At 43.0% G+C, this 18866-nt stretch overlaps 1 protein-coding gene across 1 annotated transcript in view; it reads right to left on the minus strand.

Annotated features, from left to right (window-relative positions):
• LOC143298660 (glutamate receptor 3-like) overlaps nt 1-11662 on the minus strand; it is a 148369-nt gene extending 136707 nt beyond the window's left edge. The window contains exons 1-2 of the mRNA XM_076611544.1: nt 11571-11662; nt 7143-7297 (exon numbers count right to left, since the gene is read on the minus strand). Coding sequence (XP_076467659.1) covers nt 7143-7297; nt 11571-11662 — 247 coding nt within the window. The remainder of the gene's footprint in view (nt 1-7142; nt 7298-11570) is intronic.
• Nucleotides 11663-18866: the final 7204 nt, after the last annotated feature.

Here is an 18866-nt window from a genome sequence, read left to right on the forward strand (position 1 = left end):
AGACAGAGAATTATAGACAGCAAGAGACAGAGACAGAGAGAGACACGTGCGCGCTCATCAACATATCCATTACACGCACGTACGAGGCTGAGTTCCAGAGGTAAGACAAGTTTGCTTTCAAGTTAATAGAAAACAGGGTAAAAAGTTGGTACATTCCATTTCGCCACATTAAAGTTGTATGATTTCATCACTCATATCGGCTTACTAGGAAGACGCGCGGAAAAAAAGATATGAAACGACCGAGAGAAAAAAAAAGCAAACGTGTTCAAGTGGAGAGTGCGAATGTTCTTCGGAAAAATATATGCTACTTCCTAAGATTATATATGAAAAAAGTTTAAAAAAAAGTAAACAGCAGCAACAACAACAACAACAAAAGATTAGAAGATAAAATGAAAAATAAGAAATATCCAAAGAAAATGATGAAACAAAATAAAATAAAAGAACCCTTCTGTATATTAAAAAAAATGGATGAAGAAAGATATCGAGAAGTAGAATATATTATCAATAGGAAAGTAGAAAAAATAGAGAAAAACAAGAGGTGCGGTGGAAGGAAGAACTGACTGGTGGATGGATAAATGGACAAAGGGAGCGCAGAAAGAATGTACATGAGTGATAAAAATGTGTAACACACACACACACACTCACACGCACACACACACACACACACACACACACATACACACAGCTGTCTCACACTACTTTCACCAGGAAAAGCTATGCTTTAAAATGTGTAGAATAATTCATGATTTACGTTTCGTGATGTGGTTGTACATGTCCTTTTCTTGTGGACCTGGATGATTCAATAAGCAGAAAACCTGAATAGTAGTCTTGAATAAAAGCAATTATCTCATGTAAGTAACATTCATAGCCACTTTTCCTGATTGTGGCTTCATGAAAAATGAATCGGCTTTATAAATGTATGGGAACGTAGTGGCAATAGTACGTGTTTGAGTACAAAGGATATTTTGTAAGCTTTGGGAATCGGTTCAGCGTGGAAAAATACTTTATTGTATCAATTTAACGTTTTCAAATGCTAATAAGAAAGATTTAAAGATTGAATAGTGACAATTCTTGCAGTTTTAATACTTGTGCCTTCTCGTCTGATAAAAAGATATGATGGGTGTAAGAAACACAATTTCAAATCGGCTGATGGCTGTACCAGGAGCTAATATCTACTGTTTATCTTGGGATGATTGTGTAACAATGTTGCCCTTGTACCAGCAGCTATTATTTATTGTTTATCTTGGGATACAACTCCTCTTCACACAAAAAGAGTCACCTGTGCTGGTTAGGCAGCCAAGCTAATGTCGGAACGACGAGCTAGCCCTTCAACACCCAGCTTTCCCAAGCCCTGCGGCGATGGAGAAGTGGTAACGGGGACAGGCAGAGGATGCTGCTGGCAGTTCCTAGTCACGACTCTGCACACAGGCGGCTGTGGGGTGATGGTCGTCCGCCGTAGACTGGGGAGAAGTCCAGCATGGAGAAGGGGAGATAAAAGGATCCCTAAACAAAGCCTGCCTCGCCTAGTACCTAGTAGGAAACCGCACCTACTTGGACATCCAACACTAGCGGTCGAAAACAACAGAAGAACAGAACCAGGAGTCAAGCCCTAACTCTGGGTGCCTGGAATGTTCGCACCCTTTAGACAGAGACGACAGACCACAGAAAGGCGCACAGCGCTCATTGCTAGAATGCTTGATCACTACCAGGTGGACATAACAGCCCTGAGCGAAACCAGGTTTGCCGGTGAAACCCAGCTGGAGGAATTTGGAAGGGGTTACACCTTCTACTGCATTGGGAAGCCAGATGGCACCCAAGAACCTCAGATGTGGGCTTTGCCACACGAACCAAACTTGCACGACAGCTTGACAGCCTTCCACGTGGGATAAACGATAGGCTGATACCCTGCGTCTGAAGCTGTCCAAGGATTGCTTCGCCACAGTCATCAGCTGCTATGCCCCGACGATGACCAACCCTGATGACATCAAAGAAGCTTTCTACGAGGAGCTCAGCCACACCATTTCAGTGGTAGACAGAAAGGACAGGCTGATCATCCTTGGGGATTTCAATGCCCGCGTCGGCGTGGACTTCTCCTCGTGGCCAAAAGTCCTAGGACAGCATGCACTGGCAAGTGCAACTCCAATGGACTGCTTTTCCTCTCCCTCTGCTCGCAGCATGGACTGACCATCACCAACACCCTCTTCCAACAAGCAGACAAGTACAAGAACACGTGATGCTCCCCCGCTCCAAGCAATGACACATGCTGGGCTATGTGATTGTCCGGCAGAGGGACAGAGACAGTGTTTCCATTACACGCTGCATGAGAGGAGCAGTCTGTTGGTCGGACCATCGCCTGGTACGCAGCAAGATGAACAGCAGACTTGCACGCAAGCTCCAACCAGCCAGGCAGAAACCCCCTAGGAAGCTGAACATCCATCGCCTTCCTATCACCAAGGACGTGCTGCAGCAGCAAATCCAAGCAGCTCTCCAAGAAATTCCTGCATCGACTGATGTAGAAGAGGTATGAGCACCTTTAGAGATGATGTGTACACTGCAGTAGCTGACACACTCGGCTTTGTACAGAGAAGCCACAAAGACTTGTTTGACGAGAACAACTCCGGAATCTCCAAGCTCCTGAACACACTGCATATACTGCATCAGGATCACATTTCCGATAAAGACTGCCAGAGGAAGAATAACCAGTTCTTGCAAACCAAGCAACTCGTACAGAAGAGGCTGTGTGAGATGAAGAACACCTGGTGGCAAGTCCGAAGGCTTCAGTCTGCTGCTGATGCTCACGACATGAAGACCTTCCATGATGGTCTCCGAGCTGTGTAAGGGCCGAGGGTCACAGGATCAACCCTGTCCGAGCCTTGGACCAGACCACCCTCCTGACAGACAAGAAGGCATCCTTGCCTGCTGGCAGAAGCACTTCAACACCTCCTCAACAGGGACTCGTCCGCATTTGACGAGGTAATTGCAGCCCTCCCACAGCTACCAGTCAATGACTCGCTAGCTGCCCCTCCCACCAAGGCCGAGACCCGGAAGGCCCTGAAGCTGACAACGTCAGGAAAAGCACCAGGAGTGGATGGAATCCAGGCCGACATCTACAGGTATGGAGGCGAGGTGCTGACAGACAAGCTGACCGCCTCTGTTCCAGTCTATCTGGGAGAGAGGGGAGGTCCCCAGGATTTCAAGGATGCTTCAATTGTCCACATTTACAAACGGAGGGAGACAAAATATCCTGCGATAACCACAGCGGAATCTCTCTCCTCTGCATCGCCGGCAAGATCTTCGCCTGCATCATACTGAACTGACTGGTTGACCATGTCTCCAACACAGCCATCCCTGAAGCACAGTGTGGCTTCCGCTCAGGCAGGGGAACATGTGACATGGTGTTTGCCGTACGCCAGATGCAAGGGAAGTGCCGTGAGCAGAACAAGGAGCTCCACATGTCTTTGTAGACCTGACTAAGGCCTTCGACACGGTGAACCGCCGTGGTCTGTGGAAGATCCTCCTAAAGTTTGGCTACCCAGAGAGCCTAATCCAGCTGATTGCGTCGAAGAGTACAGGAAAATACTGACATGTCGGGTCTGTTCCTGTAGTAAACGGAGTGAAGCAGGGCTGTGTCCTGGCACCCACACTGTTCTCCATTCTCTAGTCTGCCATGCTGATTGACGCCTTCCAAGACTGACCGGGGCATCTACATTCAGTTTCGCACAGATGGCAAACTTTTCAACTTCCGGCGACTCCACGCCATGTCCAGGGTGTTTGAGGCACTGTTGAGAGAGTTCCTCTTCGCTGATGACTGCACGCTTGCTGCACACACCCATGAGGACATGCAGTTTATTATGGACAGGTTCTCAACCTCCTGCAGGCGCTTTGGACTCACCATCAGCCTCAGCAAGACCGAGTCCATGTACCAACCAGCTAGCTCACAGAAACGCCAGTGCCTCCCCCCCTCAGGCCACCTGTGCTGATGCTGCTATTTCATATATCAAAAAAAAAAAGAAGATTTGTCTGTGTGTGCAATATTGTAGATATTTGTATGTTTGCATACCTATGTGTCTATATACCAGTACCACTCAGAAAATGAACTCTTGAAATAAAATAATTATTTGTGAATGTACATGGAATGAATGAAAATAGCCACTAAAAATATCAATTTGAAATGCAGCATGTAACCCCCCCCCCCCCCCCCAAAAAAAAAAGAAGAAAAAAAAGAGAGAAAGATTTACATGTAAAGAAGCTTGTATAAACCACAAATCGAGAAAAAGGCCAATGCACCATTCGCAAGAATGTAAACGACAATATGAAATAGTCTTGAGCTATGAAAGGAACAAAAAATTAATCATGTAACTGGATACAAGAGTATGAATAGCAGCATCATACAATGAAGTACAGCCAATCACGAAAAGTTAAGCGGCAATTGCCAAAATAAAGAGACCTGGTCTAAGATACTGGTATTTCAAAGCTAGTTGTACAGAAAAGTGCATTCAAAAAAGAAAATTAAGAAGAACACATACTTCTTTCACAAAAGCTGTTCTTCAGCTGACACACTTAACATGTCAGTCACCCTTTGTGGTGGGATGGGGGAAAATAAAGTGTATCCAATCAACCCGTTGCCTGCATTCGGACGTGAGAGTTAAGTCTCTCTTTTGAAGCACTGTTGTACGTCCACAGGACCTAACTCTCATGTCCAAGCTATTCACGGTTGACAGTTAAATGGAAACGACCTATTTGTTTCGCCTTGTCTTCTAGGATGATTGAGGATTTTTTGCATCCTTTAGACTTGTATGGTCTGCACTATATGACTCATAGGCAGTAGGGGAAATCCCAGTCACCTGCAGACGCGGTTTGTCAAAATGGAGTTAATTGTCTAGCAAAGATCAATATCGCCTGATTTTTCGAAGGTGTAAACCTTAAAAGTGCAAATCTAAAAGATATGAACAGTAGGGAAGTAAACCTGTGTTGTGGTGGGGGTGTTGTTTCAGGAACAGATCTGGCGTGACATTGAGTGAAATACGTTTTATGCCCGAGACTGGTCAGTCTTTGTCTGTAGCACGCCAGGAGTAAAGTAACAGTGAACGTGAACCAGTTCCAAGTACAAGCACTGTCACTCCACGCGAGTAGCTTAAACGGGAAGGGGTGAGGAGAGTGGTGGTCAGTCAAGCTGGCCACCAGCCAGGGAGGGCGGAGGGCGGAACTTGTGCCTGGGTGCCAACACACAGTTAAGTGGCCCAGTTCCTTTTTCATCCTTTCTCTTGTGTAATGCTGGGCGACAGACACCTATCGAAAAGAAATGTGACTGGAAAGCCTGGAATTGATCGTGACGCAGAGAAGTTTTAACCGGTTGATTTAATGAAAATTTTCTTTGACGCAAAATAAAAACAACAATAACTTCAGTTGTGTGAAATAATTATAACTTTATCACCTACTTAAAGTACAATGTATGAACATTTTTCATGCAATGTTTCAATGACATATCTCTGTATTTAAGGACGTAGTGGGGGTCAAACTGTCGAATCATCTGTCGAAGTGATGTCTCGATGACACCAATGAATAATAAGAAATTTGTTCTGATATTTGGATACCTTCTGGCAAACTCTCCAAAGTTATTAATTAAGGAAACCACTTTCATCATTCAAATCTTTCACTTTACTTATATTCCTTGTTCAACCTACTGCCTAATATAAACAATTTTCCTATCTCCCAATATGTTAATATTATAATGAATATATTCTGAAAAGAAATCATGAGCATTATTAGAATAACATTTAAAATACATTTCATAATGTTTCAGGAAATCTTGCCAGAACTTGTTACCTGATTTTAAGAGCAATATGTTCACATAATCACTACCCATTTAGTCTGTGGAATCCTGGGACAGCAGAAAACGAGCACTCTTGAAGGTTGTCACCACCAGAACATTTCTTTTAAACCAGCGTACTTTAACAGCGGACACGACAGCATAAATGCTTAACATTTTCAGTCAACCATTTTCATATTCATAACACACACCTTTTTTTGTAAAGATGATGCGCACATAAAATCTCTCTCTCTCTCTCTCTCTCTCTCTCTCTCTGTCTGTGTGTGTGTGTGTGTGTGTGTGTGTGTGTGTGTGTGTGTGTGAAACTTGTAAGAGAGAGAGAGAGAGAGAGAGAGAGAGAGAGAGAGAATCTGTCAAACTTGTAGGAGAGTGACGTTTGTTGGAAACACGTACAATCATGAAATTATCTTCCGTAGTTCTTCAGTGCTATTTTTTGTCCTTGATTCTCCGTGAAAACTCGTGTGTGAGTATGAAACGTAAGGCGATGTGTTTTTCCATTCAAATGTAACGCATTTGATAGATGAAATAGGTATGTCTTTTTATCTATTTATAAGTCAATGCCAACAAGAACGGGCATATTATTCGAATTAGGCCCATGTGCGTGCAAAAAAAACAAAACAAAACAAAACAAAAACAAGAGGCAAAGCCTTCAAGACTCACTTGTGCTTCACACTTTATCCAGTAAAGGAATCATAAACGGACGAACCCCCCCCCCCCAAAAAAAAAAAACAAACAAACAAAAAACAAAACAAACAAACAAACAAAAACCAAACAAACAAAAAATCGTTGAAAAGTACATTGTATTAGATATGATATATAAGATAAGCTTGGAAGAAAACAAGTCATTAAAAAAAAATTAAAAAAAGGGGGGGGCCGGGGGGGGGGGGGGGGGGGGAGGTTGGGGCAAGTAACTGTTGTATTCTCTCTCGATGTTCTAAAAGCTGGATGGGGACTGAAATGAATGACTGTTACGCTTGTTCATTTGTTGGTTTTTCTAACGATTCATGTGTTTTTGTTATTGTTTTTTGTGTGTATCTCTCCACTTATTTATTCTCTTCTTCTTTTATTTTTTTTGCTTGCTTGTCTCATTGTTTTTAATGTTTTAGTTTTCTTGTTTTTTGTTTAGCTTTTTATTTGTTTGTTTGTATATATTTTGTTCATATGTTTCAAAAAGGAAAACGACGATTAAGAATACTGAATACTTCAATGGAAAATTGAATACACACAGACACACAGACACAGCCACACACTCAGACACAGACACACACAGACACACAGACACACACACACACACACACACACACTTTCTTACTTGCAGTGACCACTTGGAAAGTGTCCGCGGTGTTGACAGTATCCATGGTAACGTTGAACTTGAAGTACGGTTTCTTCTGTGGTGTCTGGCGATGCTGCATAATCCCGTACTCGAACGCTCGCTGCGAGTCGTAGTCCCGGCTGTCAAAATGGCGCCTGTAGCAGACAGAGACGGTATGAATTATGCATGGATAGAGGCTTTAAGAATGACAAGTGTGTGTGTGTGTGTGTGTGTGTGTGTGTGGATTCAATCGTGATTTCCCGTTTGAGGATTAATGTAGGCTGACAGCACACACGCGTTACGCGTGCTGATCTGCAAGAGCGTTGCAGGCCTGATGCAACGGATGTCTCCTGTCTTGCATTTGCCTCAGCCGTCATCCAGCCTCACCGTGACTGAATTTTGCGGACGGAATGCAACTCTTCTTACACAGCTGGTTTGATAAGGTTAGTCCAAAGCCAGCAACACCTTCGGAAGCTTTTAGACCGGTGTGTTGATCCATAACCACCCCCCTCCCGAAATCACTACCCGGGGGGTCGTTATGGGCACGTGCCAAAACGTACCCCCCCCCCCCTCCCGGGGAGTGAATCCAGACCGACCCCCCCCCCCCCCCAGTTCAAAATCACTCCCCCCCCCACCCCCCCGCATCAAACTCTCAAAATGTCCCAAACGACAGTACACGCCATTTCAAAGACATTGCAACCTAATTTAAGGGGGAAGTGATTCTGGACCCCAGCGAGAATCACTCACACCCCCAGCCCCCGTTCCAAAACCACTCCCCGTGGAGTCACTTTGGATACGGTAAAAAAAACAACAACAAGCCCATGGGGTAGATATATGCATGTGCCTATTTCCACCTCCCTGTCCAATAGGGGGAGTGAGTCTGGGCACGTGCCTAAACTTACCCGCCGGGGAGTACATTCAGACACAATCGTGGTGAGCCAGAATCACTCCAGGGGAGAGAAAAAAGAACAGGGAGGGTAAGGAGGGGGCGGGGTTGGGGTGGGGAGCGTGGGGGGGGTGATTCTGGCCTTATGTCCGTTTTGACCACCCCCTTCCGTCCTCGGCCTCCAATTCTTGTATCACGAAAATCAGATAAGACAAGCAACCCAATGTTCAGTTCAAAGCAGGGGGGCGGGGGGTGGGGGGTGGTGGGGGTGGGGGGGTGGGGGGGTGGGGGTGGGGGGCGGCAGGGAAGGGGGGGGGGGGGTGAGTGATTCTGGCACTATGCCCGTTTTAATCCCCCACCCCCCGGCCCCCTTAGACTCTAATTTTTGTATTACGAAAATCAGAGAAGAGAAGCAACCCAATGTTCAGTTCTCAGTAAGAGGGTGGTGGTGGGGGTTAAAAAGGGCATAGGTGAATCAATCCCCTCCTCTTCTGTGGAAATGGTATTGAGAGGTAGGGGTTTAATGTGGACTTTTAAGGCCAGATTCACTCCCATCCACACGTAAACGGGGGGAGGGGGGATTCTGGAAGAGGGGTGGAGTGATTCTAGACTGTTCAAGAACAAATCCCCGGGGATGATTTCGGAACAAGGAGTGATTTCGGCACGTTACAACGGAGTGTGGCGAGAGGAAGGCGAAGATGAAGATTTGTTTCATTTGGACTGTCTTCTGTCTGGTAAGTGGGCATCTCATCGAAGTCCTGAGAAAGGAATATATTTCAGACACTTATTGAATCATGACTGCAGTGGACTGGCACGCACTGAGAATAAAATCGACTGAATGAGAACATTGTCACAATGGAAAAAGAACGTCTCGAGTCAAGGTAAAGTGCTACCAAAATTAGGTAACATCACAATAGTTTGCTCAGAAGTGACCTTGTCCAGAACATGTCCCTGTATGATCCGGTCTTGGCCAGAGCATATCCCAGGTATAAACTATCCAGGCTACTTTAGACCCGGGGTGTAGTTTGGCCCAGGCCAGTTTGTATCCTCTGGGTCATTTTATAACCCCTATCTTTTTCTTTGAAATTAGTGCTGTGTGCTTTCTCAATGTTCAGTTATAGTGTTCAGTGTTTGAATGTCGTATTTAAGGCGTGGATTTATCATTTGATAGTAGTCCTCCAATACTCCAAGGAGAGGATAAATAAAATTTGAATGATTTGATAGGTAACGTAAAAATGTAAGGGAATAAATCGAAAGAAAGACAGAAGAAAGAAAGGAGAAAAACAATTTTAGAATGTGGTAATGAGGAAAGAGGTATCCACTTAAAAGGAAAAGAGCAAGAAAAGGAACAAATAAAAAAGAAACCTAAATATTGCACCAGCGCGCGGACACACACACACACACACACATACACACACACACACACACAAACATACATACATACATACACACGCGCTCGCGCGATCAAATGTAGGACAAATTTAGTAGGGTGTGTCCATCGAGTTAAATGTTCATAACGAAAGTAAAAGTAAGCCCCATAATGGATTGTAGGTTTAGTGTTTAGAGCACGTGCAATGAATACAGTCAGTAGCGTTTGTCTGGATCTTGCTTGATTCGAAAAGGTCTCATTGTTTGAGATTATATTGTTGTTTTGACACACGTGCTATGTTTAGACTATTGTTTTGCAGGAGTCTCTTTTGTGTCCATGTCGACAACACAGCAATCTGGCGACGAGGATCTCCAATGTCAGTGATCCTGTGAAATTTCGATCTGGATCTTTGTGCGATAGACAGTAGGCCTAATATTCGTGATCGCGGATCATGGCATCTTGCTAACCACGTTTTGAACGTTTCAAGTACATTCTGAAGAAACTGCTGAAGGTATCAGTTGCAGAAAATGGATAAACAAATTAGAAAATTTGATGTGTGCCTTAGAAATCACAGCAGATAGTCGCAAGAAGGCCATTCTACATAAGCAGGAGACAATTGATGCTATCCATACCAGGCTGAGAAATTTGTCATCTCAGTGTGATTTCGCTGACTCTGATCAGGAAATATTGCCACATATAGTACAAGGGTGTACTTCAAACAGTAGTAGAAGGGAAATGCTGATGGACAATATGGCACTGAAAGCTGAAAGCTGTTCTCGATGAAGCAAGAGCTCGAGAATTGTCTGAGGCTATGGCAACATAAATCGAAAATGCATGCGGTGGTGTGTCTTCTAGTTCCGCAGTCAATGTGGTCGTGTGTCTTGTAGTTCTGCAGTCAATGTGGTGGTGTGTCTTCTAGTTCTGCAGTCAACGTGGTGGTGTGTCATCTAGTTCTGCAGTCAACGTGGTGGTGTGTCATCTAGTTCTGCAGTCCATGTGGTCGTGTGTCTTGTAGTGCTGCAGTCCATGTGGTGGTGTGTCTTGTAGTGTCGCAGTCAATGTGGTGGTGTGTTTTGTAGTTCTGCAGCCAATGTGGTGGTGTGTTTTGTACTTCCGCAATCAATGTGGTGGTGTGTCTTCTAGTTCTGCAGCCAATGTGGTGGTGTGTCTTCTAGTTCTGCAGCCAATGTGGTGGTGTGTCTTCTAGTTCTGCAGTCAATGTGGTGGTGTGTCATCTAGTTCTGCAGTCCATGTGGTGGTGTGTCTTCTAGTTCTACAGTCCATGTGGTCGTGTGTCTTGTAGTTCTGCAGTCAATGTGGTGGTGTGTCTTGTAGTTCTGCAGTCAATGTGGTGGTGTGTCATCTAGTTCTGCAGTCCATGTGGTGGTGTGTCATCTAGTTCTACAGTCCATGTGGTCGTGTGTCTTGTAGTTCTGCAGTCAATGTGGTGGTGTGTCATCTAGTTCTGCAGTCCATGTGGTGGTGTGTCTTCTAGTTCTGCAGTCCATGTGGTGGTGTGTCTTCTAGTTCTGCAGTCAATGTGGTGGTGTGTCTTCTAGTTCTGCAGTCAATGTGGTGGTGTGTCATCTAGTTCTGCAGTCAATGTGGTGGTGTGTCTTCTAGTTCTACTGTCAATGTGGTGGTGTGTCTTCTAGTTCTGCAATCAGTGTGGTGGTGTGTCATCTAGTTCTGCAGTAAATGTGGTGGTGCGTCTTGTAGTTATGCATTCAATGTGGTGGTGTGTCTTCTAATTCTGCAGTCAATGTGGTGGTGTGTCTTCTAGTTCTACAGTCAATGTGGTGGTGTGTCTTCTAGTTCTACTGTCAATGTGGTGGTGTGTCTTGTAGTTCTGCAGTCAATGTGGTGGTGTGTCTTCTAGTTCTACAGTCAATGTGGTGTTGTGTCTTCTAGTTCTACAGTCAATGTGGTGGTGCGTCTTCTAGTTCTGCAATCAGTGTGGTGATGTGTCTTCTAGTTCTACAGTCAACGTGGTAGTGTGTCTTCTAGTTCTATAGTCAATGTGGTGTTCTGTCTTCTAGTTCTATAGTCAATGTGGTGGTGTGTCTTCTAGTTCTATAGTCAATGTGGTGGTGTGTTTTCTAGTTCTATAGTCAGTGTGGTGGTTTGTCTTCTCCTTCTACAGTCAACGTTGTATCCAGTCACAACAGAGGACGTGGGCGTGGTCAAGGACGCAGCAGTGACTTCGGATCCTGTGGCGGTACCAGCCGTGGTGGTGGCAGTTCCAACCTCGGTGGTGGTGGTCATGCTGACACTTATTTCAAAGTGAAAGCAATCGTGGTGGCCATAGTAGTGGACAGACTACATCATCAGTCTTCACATCGTGAAGGTGGACGTGGTGGTTCATAACGTCGTTCATTCTTCAAATCAAAGTGGTGGGACATTATGGTGGACAACATTTCAGGAGATTTTATAATGAATCAGTTCGAATACGTACTGGCAGATATATGACAAGAAACACGCTCAAAGTAAACATGGAAGACTAAAGCAAATAATGGGTGCAATTATAAATCCAAATATACCTTGTAAACTTAAAAAAAAAATAGTCACCGAAAGTTTCTTTTCGTCAAAACAGCGATTTCCACGTCGAAATTCTAGCCTTTCGGTGAGCTGAAAAAAAAAAGAAAAAAAAAAAAGAAAAAAAAAAAGAAAGAAAAAGAAATGGAGACGCGCATGTGCGCGCGTTTCTCGCTAATAGTAAAGCGAGGAGTCGTGACGAAATTCCGACGAAGGTTGGTCTGCACCCCCTCCCTATTGTGGCGGTATATTCCCCCATTTTACGACATGCCCTGCAAGAGGCAAGCAATGCCGAGCCTGTGGAAAGGTTGGATATTTTTCAAGAGCGTGTGAGTCTTCAAACCTACAGGGAAACTGAATTGTGAGAGAGACTGCGTATAAGTGCAGCCTGCGTGATTCGAATGATGAAGAATATTTTGTCTTTGCTGTGACAAGTAACATATCCAAGACCCATTTTTGTCACACACATTCTCAACACAACCAGCCACATTTCTAATTGACACTGGCGCAACAATCAACATTTCTGATTCTGATTCATACAACAAATTGTTTCCCAAGCCAAAACTGTTGTCCTCATGCCCAGTCATTTATGCATATGAATCAAAATATGAACTTCCTTTAATTGGTCATTGCACAACAGAAATCAGACACAATGACAAGATTACAAGCACTCAGTTCTATGTTAACAAAACTGATGGGAAGCAAGTGTACGGCAATCTTTTGAGCGGGCGCGACTGCACAAACGGTTTTGCATTGACCAGTACGTCCGGCAGAAGAAAAAAAAATCACTGTTATCGTTTCAGGGGGTGAGGGGGGCGTGGGGTAGGGGGGGGGGGGGGAGGGGGGGCGTTACCTGCCTCCTGTCTGGGCGTCAACTTTTTTTCCCCCCCATTAATTAATGTTGATCCTATTGTATGTCTTTTGACGTATATGTATTATAATATCTAAGATGATTTCTTTGATTATCCCACACACAGAATCCACACACTCACATCAGAGCAACCTAAATGTCAGAAAACTCAAAACTCATGTATAATGTTAAAATATTGACTGAAATTGTCAATGAAAACCGATTATTCAGACAAAGAACTTAATATATTTGGAAGAATACTACTTTGAATACATTTAGAGACAATGTGTTAATCGAAAACTGACATGTATAAAAAAGACGAAAATTTTTTTTTTTCCAATGAAGAAGGCGTGTGAAAGCACAATCCCCCCCCCCCCCAAAAAAAAAGAAAAAAAAAAGACCAACACATTCTGGTGCTCCATGACCTGCATGCAACTGAGGCCACAAAAACAAAAAAACAACAAAAAAAACACAACAAAAAACACCAACCTCAAACAGTGCTGCTGTCCCAGGCCCATGGCAATGTGAGTGTGTGTGATGGGAGAGAAGAGAGAATTGGGGTGGGTAGATGGATGGTGGTGGTGTGGTTCGAAAGGGAGAATGACCCGATTTTTACCCCTTTTACATTATCTACCCCAAATTTTATTTTATTTATTTTACAAATTTTACAAAATCTGTGGCATGCAGATTACAATTATGTTCCTTTTTACATGCATGTATTTAAAGTGAAAATTGCTGTCATCTCAGCCGTTTAATCATGTGTGTGTGTCTGTGCTGTGTGTTGGTGTGAGTGTTGGAGTGTAACAGTTGTAATATTGATAGTATGTTACTTTGTGGGTTTTATGCATTGTGGTTTTATAATATTAATGATTCTGTTTTATGTTTCTGCTACTTTTTAATTGCTTTCTTGTTTCACTCTAGGTATTGGATTGTAAAGCGCTTAAAGCTTGCTTGTGCTTGTATTATAGCGCTATATAAAAATAATATATTATTATTATTATTCTTTGGTCGTGTGTTTGGCAAGAAAGGTGTGTCTGCAGATCCAGAAAAAATGCATCTATTGTCAATGCTCCCACACCCAAAAACATTGGTGAACTCCGATCTTTTCTGGGTATGACACAGTATGGTCTCAAGGTTCATTTCTGGATACGCCACTATCACAGAACCTCTTCGGAGATTAACAAGAAAAGACATTGCTTGGCAGTGGTCCAGTGATGAGGAACAGCTCTTGGCCAATGCTCTTCATTTCACAATACCCTGGTGTCCGTGTCAGCGTTGCAGAATATTTTCTTGTATGAATGACCTGGCGAGTTTGAAATGATAGAAGTCCTTCTTCTACTGTCAGATCATTTCGTTCTGTCCATTACGGCTGCAAAGATGGATCAGGCCTTTGCTTTTTCTGGCCCACTGTGACTGCAGTAGTTCTTGATACAGCTACATATAGCATCTTGATCCTTTTTCTCCCTGATCTCCTGTAGTTTTGTCGGTCACTTGCAGGAAATTCCTCAATAAATGCTTTGACCAGACATTTCAGACTTCGACTCCATAAAGTGATCCGGTTCAGCAGGAACATCGCAGGAACCCGAGATAGTTCATCTGCAGTCACTAGACTTTTCCTGCAGCATGAACAATCTTGTATGAGAAACGCATCATCTCGTCCGACATCGTTGTATGCGTGGAGTCAACTCAGCCAAATGTTTGCTTTTCATCAGAACAAGTAGAGGCTTGTGATCTGTTTCAGTTGTGAAACTGGGACAGTCCTACAAGAAAGTCAGCATTTGGTTTCAGCACCAGGGTAAGTGCAAGTGCCTTTTTCTGTACTTGAGCATATCTTTACTCTATGTTGTGAGTGATCTTGGTACATAGAAAACGGCTTCCAGTCTCCTCGTTCATTTTGAAGTTAGACACCTTCCATTCCATAGGATGATGCATCAACTGGCTTCTCTGGACTATATCATTATCAACACTGCTCAGTACTCATCTGTTTCTTCAGAGTCTGAAAGGTTTCTTACTGGAGATCATCTGTGTTCTTGGAAACTTGGTTATTGCCATCACTTTCTCTGGGTCAATCTGGATTCCCTCCTTGGAAATGATGTCACAAGAAATTTGACGGTGACAACAAAGACACACCCCTGACTCCAGTATTTGCATTCTTTGAATGACACTGTGGAGGTGTCCATCACATTCTTTCTGTCTTTTCCGCTGATCAATACATCATCTATGTCCCAGATGACTCCTGGTATCCCTGAGAGGATGTGACCTTTGTTATGTTTTAGGTCCAGTCGCCTTAGATTATGATATTATAGTCCCAGATGAAGGACACACACACACACACACACACACACACACACACACACACACACACACACACACACACACACACACACTGAACTAAACCTTTTGGGGACAAACATTGCGTATCAGTTACTTGTAACCGCTTTGTAGAAAACGTTTGTTACTTCCTCCTTGAGCCTTTTAAATAATGGCAGCGTTTACCAGAATCCCTGATATGTCACTCACAGGGCATCTGCTATAGATCTGTCTTTCATATCCCCAACGTTGTATCCACAATGTAAATGGACGACATATAAAGATACACTGGGAAGTGATCACTTACCGATCATCATGACTTTTAATGAAACTCAAAGACCTTCTGAATTTCCAAAAGACAATGTCACAATATATAACTATAAAAATGCTAACTGGGAGAAATTCGAAAGTATGCTTGCTAGCTATAACACAGAGTCATAAACACCGCGGATATAGATACATTATACTCCTCTTTACTGACACCATTTTACAAGCTGCCGACATAACAATTCCAAAATACAATTCACGCAAATCAAGCAAGCATTCAGGAAATATTTGGTGGACACGAGCCTGTGAAGCAACAGTAGATAATAAAAAAAATCTAACTTTATAACTTATCTGAGCAACAAATCACCAGAGAATCTTATTGAAAAGAAAAAGGCAAACCATCATAGCATCATGGTCATTGTACAGGCAAAAAGACAATATTGGTCTTCCTTCTGTAAATGGGAGATTTATGATGGTAAAGATACTAAAAACGTATGGGCAAATTTTAATGAAATGAAAAAAGTATAAATTTGCCATCTTGTCCTATTAAGATAAAAGACAAAGAGACGTTTGTAGAAATATTCTCAGAGTCTTTCAATTGGGAAGGTCTCTCACTTACAAACAGAAAACACAGACCGAAGAAGAGAGCAAAAATGATTATACAGATCCAAGTCAATACATCAATGCTCCACTCACACTCAACGAGGTTAAAGAAACATTGGTATCCTCCCTAAAAAGAAAACATTCCGTAGGACTTTGACGCAGTCTCAAAGGAGATCCTGAGACATTTACCAGAAAATTTTGTTGTTTTATTGTTTGAGAATTCTTCAAAAGTGCTGGATTGATGGTTTAATGCCAACTCAATGGAAACAGTCTGTGTGATACTAGTTCATAAACAAACAATGCAAAACAGATAAGAACAGTTACAGGCCAATTGCACTAACATCACATACTGGTAAACTAATGGAAAGAACAATTTGAGACGGCTGATGTATATTGTCATAAAAATAAGATTACCCCATTTAACCAAGCGTGTTTCAGAGATCTGCAGTTGATAATTTGGCAAAACTTACAACACATGTAAAACAACAAATCGCTGGAAGGAAAAACGTTCTAGCAACTTTTTTATGTAAAAGAATGCCTATGATCAAGTTTGGCATGTAAAGTTACTCTTTAAACTGAAACATGTTAGCTTTTCAGGACGTCTCTATGATTTATCAAAGATTCCCCGAGTAAAAGAAGTGTACAGGTACGGGTCGGGAATAAGTACTCAAATCCTAAAACTCTTCACTTGGGATTGCCCCCAAGGTTCTGTTTATTGCCCTTGTTTCATTTAATATCTTGTTGAACGACTTACCCAAACACTTATCAAAAGATGTGATCCTAGTGCAATACGCAGATGATATGTATATGTAGATGAATGTAACTATGAAACGGAATACATCCAAAAGGGCTTTAAACCATATCAATAAAATACACCAAAGAGAAATAAATAGATTAAATAAATATATTGTCGATAATGGTCTTACATTATCATCAGAAAAACACACATTGTGCTATGTAGACACACAGAAGACCGTAAGTCCATACCCCATCTGGGAGATGAATAAAGCACATTTTGACATTAATCATACTGACATAAAAAATAATGAAAATCCGAATATCACCGGCAACGGAAGTCCGAGCACACCTTCAAAATACATACTGTGATCATTTACATATTTACATAGGCGGCTCACTATTAGACAATGGCCAAGCAGGTTCAGCTTTCGCTATACCAGAACTGAAAACGGAAAGATCATACTATATTGGTAAAAATCGTTCAATATTCACTGCTGAACGGATTGCTTTTTCTTATGGCTCTAAATTATATTCTTGATCTTCCAGTTTGCCTTCTGCAAGTCTTGTTTTGCATTGATTCGAAATCAGCCACATTTTACAACTTTTAACTTTGAAAGGAACACATATTACTTTTTGCTGGTTTCCTTCACATATTGGTATTCTCTACAATGAATGGCCTGACAGGGCTGCAAGAAAAGTTGCAAAAACGAACAGGGAACCATAGAACTTTATGTGCCTCTGTCTGTACAAAAGGGTTATCGATTCCTAGAAAAAAAACAACATCGTGGAGCAAAGTCAGGGAATTATACCAGCAAAACGGCAGAGCTTTAAACCATAGTGTAATTAATGTTCAACAACCGGGAACTATTAATCAGTCAAACACATACAGTAATTCAACAAGATTAAGGCTGATTCATACATTATCAAACAGGATAAAGCTGAACACTTTTATAACTAAGTTCAGCAAAGATGTCAAATGCATATGTGATGATGGAGTCTCCCGTCAGACCGACGGATGAGTAGGCAGGCAGGCTTATCTGTCGGTGTATGTCCTCATATGGGAGAAGAGGCCGATTCTGGATGCACAGCACTTCCCCACAGGTGTTGCAAGGGGAAAACGTCTCTAGAAGTTGAGCCCTGCTTCCTTCGCTCACGCTTCTCCTTAATGGCCAACGTTTTCAAACGTCTTTATGCCACGAGAGCATAGCATCCTCCAGCGGGAGCGGTCATGGGCATCAGTTTCCCAGGAAGCGATGTCTATGTCACAGGCTTTGAGGTTTGTCCTTCAAGGTGTCCTTGAAGCACTTGCAGGGTCTTCCAAGTTCGCATATGTGGAGAACATATTTCTAGCAACCACGTAATATTTGAATATCAGAATCTAAAATGATTTTTTCCAGACTTCACCGAAAGTTCTTGTGAATGTGTTTTTAGCAATTCCAATATGTTATTTGTCATTGCAGAAGGTTTGCTGCATAGACCTTTGGGACATTTGTTTGATGTTGGCGTCTATAACGTTTCCATTTTTTCCCCAGCGTTGTCTCTCCCTATCCCCGCCCCCATCCACACACACACACACACACAAACTTCTTCCCCCCCCTCCCACAACCCCTACCCCCTCCACACACACACACACACACACGCACACACACTTCTTCCCCCTCCCCCTCCCACAACGCCTCCACACACACACACACACACACACACACACACACACACACACACACTCACAACCACTTCTTCTCCCTCCCCCTCCCACAATCCCCCCTTCACACACACACACACACACGCACACACACACACACATACACACACACACGCACACACACACACACACACACACACACACACACACACACACACATACACACAGTCCACTCATATACGAATGAGATTCAACCCCGAAAATGAAGACATTTAAAAAAAAAAAAAAAAAAGACTTCATATTCATTCCACAAAAATAAATAGATAAATAAATTATTTTAAAACACACACACACACACACACACACACACACACACACACACACACACACACACACACACACACACTCACAACCACTTCTTCTCCCTCCCCACACACACACACACTCACAACCATTTCTTCTCCCTCCCCCTCCCACAATCCCCCCCTTCACACACACACACACACACACACACACACACACAT

Source organism: Babylonia areolata, chromosome 24 (assembly GCF_041734735.1).
Source record: "Babylonia areolata isolate BAREFJ2019XMU chromosome 24, ASM4173473v1, whole genome shotgun sequence".
In the NCBI taxonomy this organism is placed as follows: Eukaryota; Metazoa; Mollusca; class Gastropoda; order Neogastropoda; family Buccinidae; genus Babylonia; species Babylonia areolata.